The following is a 21552-nucleotide window of genomic DNA, read 5'->3' on the forward strand; positions in this document are numbered from 1 at the left end:
ATATTTATGAAATGATTATTTTAAGATTTATCATTTATTTAGAGTATCTATTATAAATAATTTTTTTCATAATAATTTAATTAATGAAAAGTAGATTGTAATTAAAAGTTTAAAACTACTATAAAATTCGACAATTAAAATCCATTTATATATTTATATAATACTCATTTTTAAATATGACACTAAGACTCCGTTTCACAATTATTTTAAGACCCATTTTTACTTTAAAAAGTGTTTTAGAAAAAAACAAAACTTAACAAATTTTAGAAAATACTTTTAAAATTTTGAAAAATAATTTGTAATAATATTTGATAGATGATTATCATAAAAACACTTCCATTCAAAACACTTAATATAAACATTACAGGTTTGTAAAGGAAGAAATCTTTTTGAAAATGACTTATTTTTTAATCACTTCTATGATACCTATTTTTTTTCTTTAAATAAACCATATATGAATGACACTAAATATATGATAACAACAAAAATATTAATTTCAAATAATATATAGAAAAAGCATCATTACCCATAATAATTAAAAATTTTATATGGTATATAAAAAGGACATGGGCCCACATATTTTATAAAAGAAAAGGTAACATGAATTATAATCTAAAATGTGTTTAAATTCATTATCTTACCAAAATCTGATCAAATCAAGGAGGAAAAAAAGGTGTTTTTACAGTATTTTTAAACATTCCATATCATTAAATATTTGATTTTTTGGTTCCAAAATAATAGAAAAAAACATTATTAAAATTTATACTATACCATATCCTAAATCCTAGATATCTTGGTGGGCTGTCATTAATTGAAATTTGATGAACTTTCCTCAAATGTACACGTGTAGAAATTTATAGAAATGAACTATCATAATTATAGTGACGTGGAATTAATTTTTTTTTTTGTACTGGCCCACAATTTTATCTAAAATAAGAATATTTTTAAAATTATTGTAATTTTTCTAAACTTGATTGGGTGCAAAAAGAAAACTAATGTTTTATTTTTAAATAATTATTGTTTTTTATTTTATTTTGTATAAGCATTTTTTTTAATTAAAGAAGGGATTTTTTTTCCTTTGATAAAATGAGGGTCTGTTTGGATCAACCTGTGAAATTTTAATTTATTGTCTTAAAGAGATAAAAAAATATATATATATTTATTAAAAACTGACACGTGACAAACATGCTGAAATCTAACGGATGCACATTTCGACTAGAAGACAAAAATACCCTTATTCAGTGACATGGTAGGAGATGATTGGCCAGATGATTAGTTGACTGGCGATAGACACGAAGAAGACCGAGAAGAAATATTTTTTTCTTCGGTTCGTACACCCACACCGTACCATCCGGTGCACCCTCTTTTTTTTATTTTTTTTTATTTTATATAATTTAATTATTTGGATAAGAAGTATAAAACGCTTCATACACACTCTCTCTCTAACTCGACTTTCTCTCTCTAAATCTACAGAAAAAGCCAATTTTGTTTGTTTGTCCCTAGTTCTCCTTTTCTCTTTTGCATGGCACCGTCACTTCCCGCCTGGCACTCTCAGGTAACGCCTCCTCTCTCTGTATTGCCATCTGTTCTTCAAAAACCCCAAGTTTTCCATTTTCATTTCTTTTACTCGTTGGTATTCGTCTGGGATTTTTCCCTTGTTTTTCTTGTCAATTGCTCCCTCTTCAACTCACTCTGTTGTTGCTCTGATTGGTTTTTATTTATTTATTTTCCTTTTAGGAGATTGTGAATTGAAGGTGGTCTGTTTGGGAGGTGGTCACTGATCATGGCTCCAGGTGACGAGTGGGATGCTGAAAAGATGTGAGTTTTGTGCTTCATTAATTATTGTTCTCTCCACTCTTCACTCTTCACGTTGATATAGAAAAGGGTTTATGCGTTTTCACTGTTTGTTTGATTTGGGATTTACAGGCTTCAAGTTTACATTCTTGATTATATGAAGAAAAAGAATATGCACACCGCTGCTGATGTATTCGCCACTGAAGCAAACGTTGGCTCCAATCCTATTGGTATGTGTTCTTTGCTAAAAGATCTTTGTTTTGTTTTGGAGTTCTTCTCTAATAGATGAGTGTACTGATTTTAGTGGTGATTGATGAATTTTTCTGTGTTTGTGTCACCAAATTTTCTTTTCAATAATTGTCTAAGGGTTTTTTTTTTTTTTTTTTCTGAATTTTGTTGTTAATATCATTGATTAATTCTTGTTTTGTCTAATTTAAGTGGTGATTTGAGATGTCTTCTTGATGCGTTTCCATCATTAAAATTTTCATTTCAAAATTTTAAAGTTTTATTACTCAATTTTGTTTTAATATTCTTGATTACATGCCTGTATTTTCTTTCCTTCATAACAGAATCATGTTTTTGTTTTTTTTAGTCTCTTATTTGATGTTTTATTGCTTAGTTTCTGCTCTGCATATTGAGTGTCATTTCACTCTATTGCCATAGCATGTTTGTTTGTTGATTTGAAATCTGGGGTTTTTGTTTCAGCAATTGAGTCTGCAGGGGGCTTCTTAGCTGAATGGTGGTCAATATTTTACGACGTGTTTGCCTCTAGGCAAGCATTGGGTGAGCAAGGGACAAGTCAGCAAGAAGCCAGGGGAGATGGTTCCAGCCTGGTGATAATTTGATGAATTTTGAGGTTCTTATGTACTGTTTAGGTTGTGAAATTATGTTTGAAGTATTGTTTGTTTGCTTACCAGGAGATACAAACAACTGAAAATGAACTACAAAGTCTCCATCCTCTGGTGCCAAATTTTGAGATGAATCAGCAAACTCCTGGGCTGTTTACTAATCTGGAGAACATGCTTGGGCAACAATCATCTTCTTTATCAGCTGCAAAAATGTATGATGAAGGCATCCTGTTAGAGATTATGATCCCCATTTACAATTCCTTGATTTTAATAAATGAATCTCTTCAAGTCAGTCGCCATCTGTTTGATGTATTCCTTGTGTATTTCTTTGTCGTATCAAGAATGGAATCATTGGCAATTATCACATTTATTTTGTGTATTTTTTCTTTTCAATGAAGGAGGGCTTCTATGTCACTTGCCTGCTTCGGTTTCAAAAGGAGAGATTTTCAACACTTGCCTTTTCATAAGAGAATTGCATTGCATATGTTTATCATTGTCATTTCAGTGATTGGGTTCCTAATCATCTTATTTGATGTTTGTCCATGTACCACAGGCACCGGCAACAACAAATTGCTAGGCAGACTCAACAACGGGTTCGGAGGGTATGGTTTAAACCTATCTAAACACACTTTTTTTGAGGAATATTAAATTTCTACAATCACATTAAGGATTAAAATTTCTTCATTGCAGGATAATAGACAAGGGATTAATATGGGAAGGGCTACATCTATGGATCCAAATCTCTATGGAGTACCAAGAGCAGCAATCCCAAGGGCTGGGCCTCTTGATTCGGGTTTGTTTGTATTTTATTTTTAGGCTTTTGAATTTTATCTCTTGGAACTTGGTGCTCAACTAATTGCCCTTGATGATAGTTTAACAAGGTATTTGGCAGTATGAATTTGGATAAATTAGGCAATATCGGTAGTTTGTTTTTATGCTTTGTTATGTTAATACAGGAAGTGTCTAAATAGGATGTGTCTTCCTGCATCTTTTATTGGCTTATTGTTGCAAGTAGATGACCTCCAGCTGCAGCTGTTACTGCTTGAATTTGACTGATCAAATTTTAAAGCAACACATTGCCTATTTGTGTTCCTTTTGTTCGTTTGTTGGTTTTTCTTTTCCCTGTTTTCTGGGAGCGTTTAAGACAGGGAGCATAGTTAATTACCACTATTTTTCTTAGACTCTAAACCCCAAATCCCATGGCACAAAGGGGCTCTTGTTTTTGGAGTTGCAATTTTCTTTTGAAGACACATTTACAGAGGGTCGCACCCTGCTTTGTTGTGTTTTTGGCCACAGAAGAATTGTGTCAGGTTGGAAATGTTTATAAACCCTTTAGCCAAGCCCAGAAGAAACAAAGTGAAAAAATTGTAGAAGGGATACGTTTAGCCAGCCCAAATAGTTAAGGGAAGATCCAATTACATTTGTTATGTATCCTCATTTATGGATATGTTGCAGTGGTTTGAACTTCAAGCATTTTTCAATTTATTTGTTGGTATAACATAACCAGCAAATAGTTGACATTTTAATCAGCAAAACCATGGACATGTTTTTGTAGTGTTGGATAGTATATGACATGTGCTTGCCAATCTCTCTACTAGCTGGTGTCTTCAACACATTCTTATTTCTGGTTTTGCCCCCAACATCGTGAACCTCGGGTTCAAGAACAAATTTACCCTTTTTCTTTAGTTTGATTATGTTTCTAAAACTTTTTCATGAGTTGGTTTGCACATATTCACATAGGCATGGTAAAAGCATATCATGATTATGGTGTGGGAAATGAAAGCATATTAAAAAAGAGAGGACATGCAAAATGACACATCCACATGATTCAAAACTGGATAAGAGAGAGACAAGTCTCTTACTACAACCAGTTTACTTCAAGGGTCAGACTCTTATATGCTTTCATTGTGGTTAAGGATGAAAATTACTCAGTGAGTTCCTAGAGTTTGGGAAAGTTCATCTTCACTCCCTAAAACTTAGAACCTTATGCCATAAACTTTTAGGAAGGGTTTTAGATGACTCCCTTTTCAGGTTCAGTGTGTGACTCTTCTTACATATGTACATGTAGAACTTAGCTAAACATTTATATGATATCAAAAGTTTATATTAGGAACTCTTATCTCCTTTTTGATCATCTAGCCAATCTTCTTGTTGGCATCAGTCTTTTTTTGCCCCTTACAAACACTACCTAGGGATGTTTTCTTTACAAACTTGGAAAATTTGATTGAGAAAATGTTCAAATTTATTAAGTGTTGAAAACCAAATAGATAGGTTTTCTGAATCGATTAATTTTTGGAATGCTATTAAATACTGCAGATATTTTATGGTTGAATTAGCTGAAAGCTTCTAACATTGAAAGGTATGGCTGAGAGAAGGGGACAAAGTCCATACATAGAACAAAAGTTTAAAAGTAGTCCTAGTAGATGTTTTTTTTTTTTTTTTTTCTCTATGCATTTGATTTTGTTGTTTTCCAAAGATTTGTGGACAGAAACATGGGGGTAATGAATTTTTAGATCATACTGATTGTTCTTATGTTATTCGTAGACTTCAAAAGTTGTGAAGTGTCCACGACAGAATAGACTTTGGAAGGACCTGCTATCAGATATGTACCTAGCAAGCAAGTGTGGAAAAGGAAGGGATGATACTTTCCTAATTTGATCAAATTTCCACAGGATACTTTGTATTCTAGTCTGTTGTTATGCGAGTATTTAAATGAGTGAAGTTTCATTGTGGGACAAACTATACTCCATAAACTCTTCATTTCACTTTGGCGTGTAGAAAAGTAACTTTGTTGATTTAAGCATTGTATCAATTTATGGATGGATGACCAATTGAACAGCTGAGTCAAGCCCACTTCTCTTCTCAAATTTTATCCTCCCTTTTTTTCCTGTCTTTCCTAATCCGGAGTAGAATGAGTGATGACCAAAACATTGGCTGTCGAAATGGATCCTTCACCTAGATGTATACCAGAATCTGATCTGAATCATACACACACACACACACACATACCCATGTTCCTTTAGATTTACTCATAATATATGCACGAAAACTAAAAAACTACAAGCTAAATCTTAATTTTGATAAATTTCCCAACCATGAAAGTAAGATTACATAAAGAAAACATGAAAGCATACTATGAACATTAGAATATAAAGAGGCCCTTGAACGGAAACTAGATTTAAATTTTCAAAATGTCAAGGAAAAATTTAAAAATATCATTAAAAAAATGGAAAGTATGTAAGAGTGACTAGTTGCCAATTAAAATCACATATTTCGGGAAAATTCTTAATAGAGATAATATCATAAAAACGTGATGACATACAAAATAAGAAAAACATCTAAAATTTCCATAGTACTTTATCATGACCTTTTATTATTTAAGGCTACCTCAAACCTATAAAACAAATATCCAAATTGACCATGTGCCATGTTTAGGTGAGGCAAATAATTGATCATTGCATATGCATGGGCAATAAATAAATAGCGAGGCTTGAACTCATGCCTTCTAAGAACTAGAGCTTCAGTAGCGGATGTTAAACTACTAATTACCCCAACAACTTAAATTTATTATGAGAATGCACCAAAATTATATTTCAAACTAACTTTCTTGTGTTGTGCCATAGGGAAAAAAGTTTTGTATAATCAATTTAGTTAAGAATTGTATGAGCAGACACTTCAAGTTTTTTGGCTAAGTGATGCACCAAATGCAATGTCTTTAAACATATGATGAAATTGTGCAATTGATATTTTGAATGCGACTTAGTTCTAACCACTAGTTCTTTGAAACCTAATTGTAGGATCTCTAGAGCATAGTTGAAGCACAACACCCTTAAGGCACTTACGTTATTGAAAAGTCGCACCTCATCTATTTTTGTTTGACTTCAGGAAAAATGACGTTGTCTCATGCAAGACAATAAATTTTAATTTGCCTGATTTTTTTTTTTTCAAAAAAAGCAAAGAAAGAAATCCTTATGCCAAATTGCCAATCCTCTCATGGAGTAGCTCAATGGTGGTGCCCTTTAGCAATGAAGTAGAGGTCTTGAGTTCAAGTCTCCTTTGTTTTTAAGTGGTGTAGGATAGAGTGGTGGACCCATATCACTTAGGGTTTGTTTTGCTAGTTGTTAGGATAAATGCCTTGTTGTATTGTAGTAAAAAATGTCAACACCTAAAAAGTGCTTATATTTTCTAACCTTTTTTTGAGTTTTTTAACACCCAAACAATGAATTATAGAAAAATTTTCTTCACTTTCTTTTTTTGACAATTTTATTCTCAATTTTTTTTTTTCATTTATAGTGAAATTTTATGGTATTGTATCATTTTGTGTTGGATGCCTTTTCTCAATGGTTGGAATCTTGGATTTTTTGCTACTTGTATTGAAATTTTGGATCATATTCGGTGATATATGAGCATATTACAAATATTTGCATGTCCATGTTTAAATTATTTTATGTAATTGAACATGCTCTCCAAGTTGCACCTTGGTTTGTTCAAGTGCATGCCTTCTTTCACCTTTGCCTAGGCTCCAAAGAACCTTTGGATCTTAGATGCACCTTACACAATTTTTAAAATATGATCTAGAGTGTTGTAGAAGTTTTGGAAAGCATTTTAATTCATCAACATAATTCGTTGTGGATTTTGTTGTACCCACTAAGTTATACACATTTTTCAGTCCTAAAATCTGTATGCCATTTAAGTCCAAAATGACAAATTTTGTTACCTTGATTTCGATGTATACCTTATGGAGAGACTGGGGAGGTTGTATATGCATTTTGGTGTTGTTTTTTTTTTTAATTAGCATTCTTATTCCTGATTTTTATCTTTGCAGAGATGAATGAAGGAGTTAATCCAATGCCACTGAAAGGACAAATGTCATCTGTAAGTGGAATAATAAGTATTGACTTAGATTCTGTTTCTGTATTTGCAGATTTTCTCTTTTCTGGTTTATATAGTGTCCAGTGCAGTATTGATGTAAATACCAAATCCATCTAATTGATTTCATTGCAGGGAGCTGACCAATTTCCCTCTGGTTTTGTTCATCAGGGACTAACCCCAATGTTGCAGCTACCAATTCAAAAACCACAGTTTCAACTGCCAAGAGCACAATATCAGCAAGATCCCTCAATCCAAATCCTGCCGCACACAACAGTCATGCTGGTATCCTCTTACTCAGACTTGGATGCTTCCTAAGAGAAACTTAAATGGGAAGGGTGAGGTTTATAGTGCCTAATCAAGTATTGATTCTAGTTTTAAATTAATTTACTTGATTACTTTGCAGGGAGTGGACCAGCTTCCTTCTGGTTTGGGCATTCAGGGACTAAACCCAATGTTTCAGTTACCAAAGCTACAATCACAGTTTCAATTGCCAAGAGCACAACATCAACAAGGGCCCTCAATTCAAGTATTGTCACATACATCAGTGACTCTGGTATTGTCCTACCCAAACTTGGATGCTTCCTAGGAGTGACTTAAAGGATGTGATCTCTTTGCAGGGAGCTGACCAAATTCCCTCTAGTTTGAGTCATCAAGGACTAAAGTCAATGTTGCAGCCACCAAAGCTTCAGCCACAGTTTCAAGCACTAAGAGCACAACATCGACAAGAGTCCTCAACTCAACTATTGTCACACACTCCAACCACATTGGTATCCTCTTACTTAAACTTGATACTTCCCAAGAGCTACTTAAATGGGAAGCATGATTTGTGATGCCGGTCCAGTATCAATGCAAATGCTAAATTAATTTACTTGATTTCTTTGCAGGGAGTTGACCAAGTTCCCTCTGGTTTGGGTAATCAGGTACTAAACTCTTTGCAATCTCCAAAACATCAATCACAGTTTCAAGTGCCAAGAGCACAACATCAACAAGAGCCCTCAACTCAATTATTGTCAAACACACCAGCCATTCTGGTATCTTCTTACCAAATTCATATTCATCCTAGGAGTGTCTTAAATGGGAGGATGGGGTTCATACTGTCCAGTTCAGTATCAATTTGAATGCCAAATTAATCTACTTGATTTCTTTGCAGGGAGTCGACCAAATTCCCTCTAGTTTGGGAAATCAAGGACTAAACCCAACGCAAGGGCCAAATCCCCAGCAACAGTATAGTATGTCAATAGCACTAGAGCCAAATCCTCAGCAACAGTTTAAGGTACCAACTGCTCTGCATCAACAAGATCTTTTAAATTAAATATTGTCTGCACCATCCACACAGTCATCCAGTTTGGTAGGAGGATCTACCAAACACTACCGCTATGTTTGTTTCTAGGAAGGTATTGGGGAAAAAAAAAGAAAAAATATAAGAATATTAATTTTTTATGTTTGGTTTTACCATAGAAAATATAAATGAAAATAAAATAAAATTAAAATTAGTTACAAACTTATTAATTTTTAAATTATTTAATGTTTACATAGAAGAAATAAAATAAGTGAAATGAGTTAGAAAAAACTTTTTAAAGAAACGGGCCTAAACCCACCGCTTGTTTGCAACCCCCCCTCAGGCCCAAAATCATATTGGGCCTCCACTGAGCCCAAACTCGCTTCATTGGGCCCAACCCTCAACTCTTAGCTCTCTTTACAACCCACTAAAGAACTTTTTAAAATCCTCATTCACTGTAACTCCGTGAAGAAAAGTTGTATCCTCGTCCACAACAATAAAACCTCCACAACCATCAGCTATCTTTTTGAACACCTCTTTACTCCACATGTGAAGAGAAAGACCCACCACTCTCACCCAAGCCTCCTTAATGCCAACACCTTGCCCAAAACACCCCACCTCCGGATTCCATCTTGTTAGATGCAAAACATTCTCCTTGAGTCTTCTTTTTCCTCTAACCAAAAACCTTTTAGCTTCACTCAAAGACTTAAAACTCAAACAGCAAAAGCCTTCTACCCAGATAAGTCACTCTCAATCTCCCCTTTAACAACCAGAGGTGGCTCGCCCAACTCCTCACTAAATCCAAATCAGGGACATGAACAGTATCTACTTCCCACCAGCCCACTAAACACCGATCCAATTGATTCTTCCTAACTAGCAATTCTCTTTCTCCCAACTCCACCTAACCTCTCTGGCCTCGGTTTTGCCATTTCCGCCTGTGTCTTTGTCAACAATCCTTTCCTCAGTCTCTGAACCTCTTGAGTCCAAAAACTTGATCAAAGAAACAACTCCATGATCACGCAGCTTCTCCGCCAAGGTATTCCAGCCTCTTAACAAACCCCTTCCTTCTGGGAAGATCACACAGTACCTCTTGGACTCAATGTCGCAAATTGAATAGAGAAGAAACCTTCCCGCCTCATTCTATCGACGTTCTAATCTATATATCCTCTTCCCTCCTCCCAATCAAGAACCTACCTTCTGTTTCCATTATCCCTAAAGTCATCCTGTTTGAAATCAAATATTGTCTGCACCATCCATAAAGTCATCCTGTTTGGTAGGAGGATCTACCAAACACTACCGCTATGTTTGTTTCTAGGAAGGTATTGGGAAAAAAAAAAGAAAAAATATAAGAAAATTATTTTTTTATATTTGATTTTATCATAAAAAATATAAATGAAAATAAAATAAAATTAAAATTAGTTACAAACTTATGAATTTTTAAATTATTTAATGTTTACATAGAATAAATAAAATAAGTGAAATGAGTTAGAAAGAACTTTTTAACGGGCCCTAAACTCCCCCCCACCCCTTCCGTCTAAGCTCAGGCCCAAAATCATATTGGGCCTCTACTGAGCCCAAACTCGCTTCATTGGGCCCAACCCTCAACTCTTAGCTCTCTTTACAACCCACTAAAGAACTTTTTAAAATCCTCATTCACTGTAACTCCGTGAAGAAAAGTTGTATCCTCGTCCACAACAATAAAACCTCCACAACCATGAGCTATCTTTTTGAACACCTCTTTACTCCACATGTGAAGAGAAAGACCCACCACTCTCACCCAAGCCTCCTTAATGCCAACACCTTGCCCAAAACACCCCACCTCCGGATTCCATCTTGTTAGATGCAAAACATTCTCCTTGAGTCTTCTTTTTCCTCTACCCAAAACCCTTTTAGCTTCACTCAAAGACTTAAAACTCAAACAGCAAAAGCCTTCTACCCAGATAAGTCACTCTCAATCTCCCCTTTAACAACCAGAGGTGGCTCGCCCAACTCCTCACTAAATCCAAATCAGGGACATGAACAGTATCTACTTCCCACCAGCCCACTAAACACCGATCCAATTGATTCTTCCTAACTAGCAATTCTCTTTCTCCCAACTCCACCTAACCTCTCTGGCCTCGGTTTTGCCATTTCCGCCTGTGTCTTTGTCAACAATCCTTTCCTCAGTCTCTGAACCTCTTGAGTCCAAAAACCTGATCAAAGAAACAACTCCATGATCACGTAGCTTCTCCGCCAGGGTATTCCAGCCTCTTAACAAACCCCTTCCTTCTGGGAAGATCACACAGTACCTCTTGGACTCAATGTCGCAAACTGAATAGAGAATAAACCTTCCCGCCTCATTCTATCGACGTTCCAATCTATATTTCCTCTTCCCTCCTCCCAATCAAGAACCTACCTTCTGTTTCCATTATCCCTAAAGTCATCCTGTTTGAAATCAAATATTGTCTGCACCATCCATAAAGTCATCCTGTTTGGTAGGAGGATCTACCAAACACTACCGCTATGTTTGTTTCTAGGAAGGTATTGGGAAAAAAAAAAAGAAAAAATATAAGAAAATTATTTTTTTATATTTGATTTTATCATAAAAAATATAAATGAAAATAAAATAAAATTAAAATTAGTTACAAACTTATGAATTTTTAAATTATTTAATGTTTACATAGAATAAATAAAATAAGTGAAATGAGTTAGAAAGAACTTTTTAACGGGCCCTAAACTCCCCCCCACCCCTTCCGTCTAAGCTCAGGCCCAAAATCATATTGGGCCTCTACTGAGCCCAAACTCGCTTCATTGGGCCCAACCCTCAACTCTTAGCTCTCTTTACAACCCACTAAAGAACTTTTTAAAATCCTCATTCACTGTAACTCCGTGAAGAAAAGTTGTATCCTCGTCCACAACAATAAAACCTCCACAACCATGAGCTATCTTTTTGAACACCTCTTTACTCCACATGTGAAGAGAAAGACCCACCACTCTCACCCAAGCCTCCTTAATGCCAACACCTTGCCCAAAACACCCCACCTCCGGATTCCATCTTGTTAGATGCAAAACATTCTCCTTGAGTCTTCTTTTTCCTCTAACCAAAACCCTTTTAGCTTCACTCAAAGACTTAAAACTCAAACAGCAAAAGCCTTCTACCCAGATAAGTCACTCTCAATCTCCCCTTTAACAACCAGAGGTGGCTCGCCCAACTCCTCACTAAATCCAAATCAGGGACATGAATAGTATCTACTTCCCACCAGCCCACTAAACACCGATCCAATTGATTCTTCCTAACTAGCAATTCTCTTTCTCCCAACTCCACCTAACCTCTCTGGCCTCGGTTTTGCCATTTCCGCCTGTGTCTTTGTCAACAATCCTTTCCTCAGTCTCTGAACCTCTTGAGTCGAAAAACCTGATCAAAGAAACAACTCCATGATCACGCAGCTTCTCCGCCAGGGTATTCCAGCCTCTTAACAAACCCCTTCCTTCTGGGAAGATCACACAGTACCTCTTGGACTCAATGTCGCAAACTGAACAGAGAAGAAACCTTCCCGCCTCATTCTATCGACGTTCCAATCTATATTTCCTCCTCCCTCCTCCCAATCAAGAACCTACCTTCTGTTTCCATTATCCCTAAAGTCATCCTGTTTGAAATCAAATATTGTCTGCACCATCCATAAAGTCATCCTGTTTGGTAGGAGGATCTACCAAACACTACCGCTATGTTTGTTTCTAGGAAGGTATTGGGAAAAAAAAAGAAAAAATATAAGAAAATTATTTTTTTATATTTGATTTTATCATAAAAAATATAAATGAAAATAGAATAAAATTAAAATTAGTTACAAACTTATGAATTTTTAAATTATTTAATGTTTACATAGAATAAATAAAATAAGTGAAATGAGTTAGAAAGAACTTTTTAACGGGCCCTAAACTCCCCCCCCCCTTCCGTCTAAGCTCAGGCCCAAAATCATATTGGGCCTCCACTGATCCCAAACTCGCTTCATTGGGCCCAACCCTCAACTCTTAGCTCTCTTTACAACCCATTAAAGAACTTTTTAAAATCCTCATTCACTGTAACTCCGTGAAGAAAAGTTGTATCCTCGTCCACAACAATAAAACCTCCACAACCATCAGCTATCTTTTTGAACACCTCTTTACTCCACATGTGAAGAGAGGAAGACCCACCACTCTCACCCAAGCCTCCTTAATGCCAACACCTTGCCCAAAACACCCCACCTTCGGATTCCATCTTGTAAGATGCAAAACATTCTCCTTAAGTCTTCTTTTTCCTCTAACCAAAACCCTTTTAGCGTCACTCAAAGACTTAAACTCAAATAGCAAAAGCCTTCTACCCAGATAAGCCACTCTCAATCTCCCCTTTAACAACCAGAGGTGGCTCACCCAACTCCTCACTAAATCCAAATCAGGGACATGAACAGAATCTACTTCCCACCAGCCCACTAAACACCGGTCCAATTGATTCTTCCTAACTGGCAATTCTCTTTCTCTCAACTCCACCCAAACTGAATCACCTAACCTCTCTGGCCTCAGTTTTTCCATTTTCGCATATGTCTTTGTCAGCAATCCTTTTTGCCCAGGAGGAGTCTCTGAACCTCTTGAGTCCAAAAACCTGACCAAAGAAACAACTCCAAGATCACGCAGCTTCTCCGCCAGGGTATTCCAGCCTCTTAACAAACCCCTTCCTTTTGGGAAGATCACACAGTACCTCTTGGACTCAATGTCGCAAAATTGAACCGAGAAGAAACCTTCCCGCCTCATTCTATCGACGTTCCCAACCTATATTTCCTCCTCCCTCCTCCCTCCTCCCAATCAAGAACCCACCTTCTGTTTCCATTATCCCTACAACAAGCTTCAACACCATCTAGCAAATGACTTAAACTAACTTCCCCAAACCTAATCCAAGAAGTGGTTCCTCTACGTCTCTCCCAGATACGCCCCTTCAGCTTTCCCTCTACCACCTCAACCTGCAACTCAAAAGACTTGGACTCAACACCAAACCAACTTCTTCCACCCCTAGAAACTTCACTTATCTTTAACATAACAACCACCAAAATGATATTGTCAGTAATGATTATATAAGATATTTCATAGTTTGATAAATTTAATCATCATTACCATCTAAAAGATTGCACCACTGCAGCAAATTCCTAGCATCTGCTTCTGAGTTCCAAGCCATCTCTCAAAATTACAGGATCTCTTTCATAGACTCCATACCAAGAATTCCTTTTCATCACAAAATAAGTTTTAGAAATATAATGAGTACATATAAAAAAGGCCTGCATAGATGAAAGAAGAACATTTCATGATTAACTCTTCACTTTGAGCAGCAATGTCTTGCTTACAGTTCTTGTAGAGAACACGATTCATTGTTTTCAACCAAAAAGAGAAGGAAAAAGGAAAAAAAAAAAAAACCTCTGAAGGTATAAGAATAGTGTATGTTGAAAGGAAGGACAAAAAGGAGGGGTAGTACGGAATGACGTGATGGCCTATTTTTTTTCCTGAAAATTTGGTCTTCAATGAAGTAGAATGGCGAAACAGGGTTGTTGTGACTACCTTAATTATCTGGTGTGAGGCTTTGTTGAATTGAGTCTGTTTAAATAAATATCTATATGAAAGACTGATAGATTCATTATCTAGGACTGTGTTTTTAGAATCTCTTTTTATAATGGTTCTGATGTTACAGGTATTATTGACTTCTTACTTTCTTTCCTCGTTTTCCTTTTTTTTTTTTTTTAATAAAATTATTTACTATGATAACCAAAATTGAAAAAGTTAGTTTCTTTTCCATTCAGTTTTACATGCACACCAATTCTCAGATTTCTTGTAAATATTTTCATCAGACTTATATATCTCTAAGTCTTTGTTCTCCTTTTTTGTCGATGAATTGATTGGCAATATCCCAGACAATGATCCAAATGGGAGATACCGCAGAGCAACAACAACATGATCAGGCACAAAAGCAGCAGTCAGAAGAGGTTGGCTGGGATATTTCGCCTTATTAAGCCCCATTTTCTTTTCTAGGGAAGTTAAGGCCAGGAGCTTTCCCCACCTGGTGGAATGTTTAGATTTTGCATGTTCTTTTCTGGCATATGCTCTGTTCTAATATTACCTGTTCTGCACCAGAGTGGCAGAAAGAGAAAGAGTTTATCCAATTCAGGATCTGGAGACAATATTTTGGTAGGGCCTACCTATCAGGAGAAAATGCATGGTTTGATTTAGAGATTGTACTGTCATGTTTGTTGTTTATGTTTCTCACCTATGCACTCTTCTAGTCTTCGGCAATAATTTCTTCTGATTGTTACCTTTTTATGGTATCTCCCACTCTAGGCATGCAACACTGCAGAGAAGGAGAAGCCTATTGATGAGAATGTTGAATCTTATTTATCCCCTGATGATGTCAATGCTAATACTGTGCCTATCCCCTTCAGCATTTTGAAACGAGATTCTTCAGATTGCACAACCAATGAAGACACAGGTAACCTTTTTTAGCTGCCATGGAAGAATACACATTACTCCTCAAGTGGTACTTAGTCAGCGAGCATGATTTACATCAATACTTAGCACAAGTTAATGTTTTAGAAGGACTAGGTAGGGTCAGGCTGGAAGCCTTAGAACCTTGAAACTTGGTAGCCTAAATCTTGCCTTTCATCACTTTTTTTTTTCTTTTTTTTTTCCTTGGTGTAGAAGAGTAGTAAAGATCTTTAGGACCCGAAGATTATCGGTGGTTACAGTTCTACACACATACACATTTGTAGTTTTATATCTGTTTTTACCCACTGCTCCTTACCCACTCCAACCAATGTTTCATCAGCTTGCTACTCGTCATCTCTGAATATGTCTTATCCAAATTGATGCTCTATTCTTTTATCACATGTCTAGGATACTCACTTCTAGTTCCGGATTTGTTTATTCTTTTACATGAAGACAAATATTAGATAAGCATAATATGTCAATCAATCCCCTTTATTTGTCAAGAACTTCTAGATGAAGACATGCATATACTTAGCAAAGAGCGAGAGCACAAAAGATCCAGAAGTACAATACAAAAGTAGGTTGGCAAATTAAGAAGAGAATTTGTGTATGTGCATGCTATCATATGGAGTATGAACCACCCATTGAAAAAAAGAATGTATTAGCTAATATTTTATTAATAATAGGATCATGTGGATTTTCCTTTGTTTTCCCTGTTCTTCTTGTTTTAAAATGGCAGATGATTTCTGCTACCATTCAGTAGTCATTTTCTAAAAACTTAATTACAATATGTGTCTCTCATCCCTTCAAACTTTCAAGGGGATCTTTTAATATGTATTGAACACCATAAATCTTAAAAACCATGTATATGTTATCAGTAATAACATTCATGTTTGTTAAAATGAAATAAAAGATATTAATCTCATCTCATGATTATAATGTAACATGTTCAATTCTTATACTAAGACATGTCTCAAAGTGTCTGGGTTGTGTCTTGTAAGGACCTTCTTGCACTGAGGATTGAACCTCTAAGCCCTAAGGTTTCCATCTGTTCTTTGTGGGAGCAGTGCCAAACAAAGATGCATTGGAAGAAAATTCAAGTAATTGATTAAGCAGCAGATGGCCTATACAACTTGTTTCTTAGTTTCCATAGGAAGTGGAGATGGTCCTACCAGATTAAACATGACTGGTAGCAGAAGGGGGTAATGCTCTGTTGGCAGTAAATTGTTCTGAGTTCCATTGGTATTCTAACATCATGATTGATCACCTCTGGTAGGCTTCACTTTTAAAGAGGTTGGTCGCCTCCAAGCAAGCAAAGGCAAAGTTCTCTGCTGCCACTTCTCATCAGATGGGAAGATGTTAGTTAGTTCTGGACATGATAAGAAGGTGGCCTAATGCTTTCAATCTTCAAAGTTTGTTTAGCTTTTTCTCAGTCAGTTTTGAAGGTCTTATCCATGAACACAGAGGTCATTCAATTTTTGCTGGCAGGTTATGATTTGGAGCATGGAAACATATGATTATGTTTGTACAACAGAAGAGCATTCTCTTCTCATTACAGATGTCCGATTTAAACCAAATTCAGCTCTTTTTGCAACATCTTCATTTGACAGAAGTGTTCAGATATGGGATGCAGACAAAGTAAATATTACATTTTTCTCTTGTTCTTTTTCCCTATGTAAGAAATCTCAAAAATCCTAGTTTCTGCAGTGGATCTTACATTTTTTTTTTCTTTCTTCCTTTTCTATAGCCTCTAGCTGATGCTTTAGTCTCATTATGGTCAATAAATGTTCACACCTTATTTGTATAAAATTCTATTCATTTATGTTGGAGAGCATGATATTTGGTTATTTAACACAGTATCAAAGCCTCTTTTGGTGAGAGGTCAAATGTTTGAACCTCAACACCACGTGCTTATTTCCCCAATTTATTAAGCCCATGTGTAAGCCCAAAAATGGAAGCTACACATGGAGGAGGGCATTGGAGAGCATAATATGCATTGTGGGTTCAAATCCTACAAGTTTAAGCTTTTAGGAAAATTGGTTATCTAATAGCCTAGTTTATAGTGTGGGCTCAAATCCTAACAGTTAAAGCTTTTAGGAAATTTGGTAAACTAAGATGGCATCAGAGCAATGGTTAACTAAGGCCTCAAGCTTGAGTCTCTCCAAGGAAGAGTATTAGTAGTCTATTATATATTGTAAGTCCAAATCCTAATAACAAACTTTTAAGCAAGTTGGTAGCTTAACAAATTATTTCTCCAGGGCCTGGTATGCTTAAACTCATAGGGAAGTTGGTAGCGTAACATATTATTTATCTGGTAATTGTGAATTGACACAATTGTGTGTGTGTGTATAAGAAAAAATTTAGCAAACAGTAATATATTAAAGTTCAAATTGCTCATAAAATATTACATAATTCTTGGCCCTATTTAGGCCTTATTTATCTTTTTGTAACTTCTAATTACCGTTAGCACAGTTCAATATAAAAATGTGTTTCAGTTATTTTGGGCAAATTCCTAGACTCTAATGTGCTTAGGAAGGCATAACTGCATGGTAATATGAAATGCTGCCTTTTTTATCCCTTTCATCCATCATTTGGTTGTTTCCCTTTTTTATATGTGCTCTCTTTCTCCTTCTCTCAGCTGGTAAGTATAATGCTTATGTTTTTCGTGTCATGATTTTATAGCCAAGCAACGCACTAGTCAAGCTTCATGGTCATGCCGAACAGGTAACATCAGTGGATTTCCACCCAAGAAAGTTGGACCTCCTCTGCTCATGTGACAGTAACAATGAGATCCGACTGTGGAATGTGAGCCAGCAAGTTTGCACACACACCACTAAGGTCAGATGCTGCGATATTTAACGATTATGGATTCCGTAGCTATATCACTGATTTACCAAAGTCAAATTAGCAGGAGTGCAGTTTCTCTGTTTATTTGTTAGAAGGAAACACTACATTATTTCAGACTTATTTACTGTCAATTTTGCTTCCACAAACCATATCTCTAGCATTGTGAAAATGGATCCTAAATCATATTGATAAAGACCATCCTGGACATTTGTGCTTAAACAGAGGGCTTTTTAAGTTGATGAGTGTCAGCATGGTTCTTAAAATTGGCTCTATTGTCTTCCCGATATATTGATGGCCTATATATCCTTGGTGACCAGTCATGATTTAAATCACGTATTTTGTAGATAAATACATGTTCATTAAACCTCTTGGAATCATACCAGGTGCAACTCATTGAATCGTTGCCCAATACATTGGTGCTCGTATTGCAATCGTTCAACTCCAAAGATGATGTTTATCAAATATTTTCTACAGGTTCCATCTATCAGTTGCTCATCTTGATTCCTGTTTGATTGACATCAGGGAGCTACTAAACAAGTTAGATTCCAGCCTCGAGTTGGGAAGCTTTTAGCTACAGCTGTAGGAAATGGCATCAATATAATTGATGTTGAGACCGATACCCTTCAAGCCCACTTAAAGGTATGCTAGTGGTTTACTTCTGCACCATAGATATTATTGTCGACTGTTTACTTGCACAACTAGAGTCTACTCTTTTCATATTATTTACCAGATTGGATGTTCTAATTTAATCTAATTCCTTATTATATAAATTTCAGGGACATACTAAAGATGTTCGTGCAATATGTTGGGATACAAGTGGAAAATATGTCGCCTCCATTAGTGAAGACAGTGCACGAGTTTGGTCACCCACGTTGAGTGGAAAGTGCATACATGAACTGCTTTCTAATGGAAACAATTTCCAATCATGCACATTTCATCCTGGATACTCACAACTCTTGGCTATTGGCGGTTACCAGGTAAATTATCATGAATCACTGTTTGTGATTTTGTAAGGTCTGCCCATATCTTTTATATGCATTTGGAATTGAGGTTGCATTATTAGTGGGATGGCACAACCTATTAATTCAAAATTTTCCTTTTCTAAGGCATCATTTAGCCTGATGGTCTAAATCATAAGCGGCTAAGTTTTCATCACTACAAAGCATCATTTTTAAGCTGCAAAATATTTGGCCAACAAGGCTTTTTTAACGTTCTGTCACATTGTCCTAGCAATCACATGATCAAGGATATTTTACCCTCTTTGTTTTCCAAAGCTGGTAAAGTTATCACATTGAGTTTCAAAAGGGTCATCACATCCCAAGTCCACCCAACAAAAGTGTGTTTGTGACTACTAATTTGCTGTTCTCTTTTTCCAACAGTGCAAAGTTTTATTTCATGGTATTTTATATTATTGGTCTTACAGATAGAGCTAACCATTTGGTTTTTACTGCAGACCCTTGAACTGTGGAATCCGACTGAGAGCAACAAAACAATATCAGTTCCAGCACACATGGGGTTGATTGCTGCATTGGCAGATTCACCTCAGGCTGAAGTCATTGCATCAGCAAGCCATGACCAGTGTGTGAAGTTATGGAAATGAGACCTCTCCTTCCATGTTAATGGTGGTGAATGTGCACCCATGGGTGTTTATGTGTATGTGATATGTACGTTATGGAAATGTTTCTTCTCTATATGTGTCCGCACATGCGCTTCCATGTGTATGATGCATCTTCTGTGCATGTATGTTGTATGTGCATGCGCTTGGCATGCATGTAAAATATGGGGTGTCCATTTGAGAACAGGGCTTAACTCATGGGGTTTGGGATGAAGGCAAAGCTGGAGATGATGTCAAGAGAAAAATCACCAGGAATAAGTCTGGATAAAGATATGGCTTCCTTTTTATAGAGGAAATAGATATACATAGACTTTAGTCCTCAAATCTTTATCAGGTTCTACTTTTGTTATATAGAACACATGTGTACATATGAATTCAGATACCTAACTTTTGCTGTTAGATACACATCTTGGGAAATAAAATAACAGCATAGAAACTGCTTTGTTGGTTTGGAACTTATAGTTTTGGATTTGGGTTGTTTTATGGTGATATAGTCCCTATTCTTGAAGACAATGTCTTGAAAAGTGAAGCCACTTTCCTTCACTTCAGAAGATTACTGATTGGCACAAAATCAATTCATTTCATCTAAGCATAATCATGCCAATCTGCATTCATTTAGGTACAAAAATAAATAAATAAATAAATAAAATCATTTTATTGTCACAAGGCGCTTTGACATGTTTTATACAAGTTTTGTGGTGATACTAAGCAAAAAGGTGGCACAAAAGAAGCAGAAACCCCTTCCTTCCGCTACTTTTTGGCTGTGGAAATTGTAACTCCGCTGCTTATAGGTAGCGAATATTGGTCCCTAGAACCATTCCACTACTTTTACTTCATGCAATTACTCTCTTTTTCCAACCATGAACTGAGGATCAGCAAACAAGCCCCATGAAAAACAACCGCTCGGAGTCCCTTGCCGAGTACTAACATAGAGGTTCTTGCGCTTTGGAACTCTGACCATTTGGACACAACAAATATGAAATACCCAACTCTCCGCATTGACAGTAGCATAGGGAAATTTATTACCATCTACAAGCTATTACATTTGCCAAATGATTTTCCCCCGGGAGTTCCTTGTTTGTTGCTTACCCTGGTTTTGGTGAAGTTGATAAAGCCGTTAGGCATGGTGGCTGAATAATTAATCGAGTTCAGTTCATTTTTCAGTGTGATGCCAATTAAACACACTATTTTGGTGAATGTAATGTGTATACCTTGCTGAAATCAACTGAATGAATGGATAACCAAATACCAAGGCCTAATACCTTGCTGAACCTAGATTGGTGTGACAGTTTCTGGTGGAAGTTGCTGAAGGAGTTGTTTAAGGCATGAAGATTCATTCTTAGGTGCCATATGCAAAACCTTATATTCTGGGTTGATAAGAAATCTAACCATAAACCATTTGGTGATTCTGCCTAAATGTGAAGAAAGACAAAATAGTAAACTCACAAGAAGAAAATCTTACAAAAATATTCTCAGTGCCCCCACAAGGGGGTTAAAACTCAGAGAAAGAACAGAATTGAATTGAGAACTTCAACATGGAGCAGGCAGGAAAAGAGTTTCATGGAAAAACTACCCATGTACCCCAATCCAAACAGATAGAAGTATAGCAAGCGATAATGTTTGTAAGAAAGAAATTATCATTTCTTGAAAAAAATCACAAGTACCTGCTACCAATGAGAACAACAATATTACATCTTGGTTGCTGAGACAAAAAAAAACTTGCACCAGAAAGTCTCTTGTATTAAATGTAACTCAAACAAATGGCTTCTACTTGTCTCATCACTTCCAGAGTTCCTCCATAGGGATCCCACGCTCACGAG

At 36.2% G+C, this 21552-nt stretch overlaps 1 protein-coding gene across 5 annotated transcripts; it reads left to right on the forward strand.

The window, feature by feature from the left end:
* The first annotated feature begins 1448 nt into the window (after window positions 1–1448).
* On the forward strand, window positions 1449–20187 carry LOC104878525 (transcriptional corepressor LEUNIG_HOMOLOG). 5 transcript variants are annotated; one of them, XM_059740271.1, is made up of 22 exons: window positions 1449–1555; window positions 1738–1818; window positions 1927–2024; window positions 2500–2627; window positions 2712–2854; window positions 3196–3244; window positions 3333–3435; window positions 7468–7517; window positions 7647–7796; window positions 7918–8067; window positions 8132–8281; window positions 8399–8545; window positions 8665–8787; window positions 14703–14774; window positions 14923–14976; window positions 15127–15274; window positions 16547–16656; window positions 16759–16908; window positions 17953–18108; window positions 18640–18756; window positions 18894–19094; window positions 19571–20187. In XM_059740271.1, the coding sequence occupies exons 2-22, from the start codon at window positions 1784–1786 to the stop codon at window positions 19715–19717; spliced, it is 2481 nt and encodes an 826-aa protein (XP_059596254.1). In that variant the 5' UTR covers window positions 1449–1555; window positions 1738–1783; the 3' UTR covers window positions 19718–20187. The 5 variants fall into 5 exon arrangements, with proteins under 5 accessions (XP_059596254.1, XP_059596257.1, XP_059596258.1 ...); XM_059740274.1 differs by having other exon boundaries at window positions 7683–7796; XM_059740275.1 differs by having other exon boundaries at window positions 7683–7796; window positions 7918–8040.
* Window positions 20188–21552: the final 1365 nt, after the last annotated feature.

Source organism: Vitis vinifera, chromosome 10, assembly GCF_030704535.1.
Source record: "Vitis vinifera cultivar Pinot Noir 40024 chromosome 10, ASM3070453v1".
Taxonomy (NCBI): Eukaryota; Viridiplantae; Streptophyta; class Magnoliopsida; order Vitales; family Vitaceae; genus Vitis; species Vitis vinifera.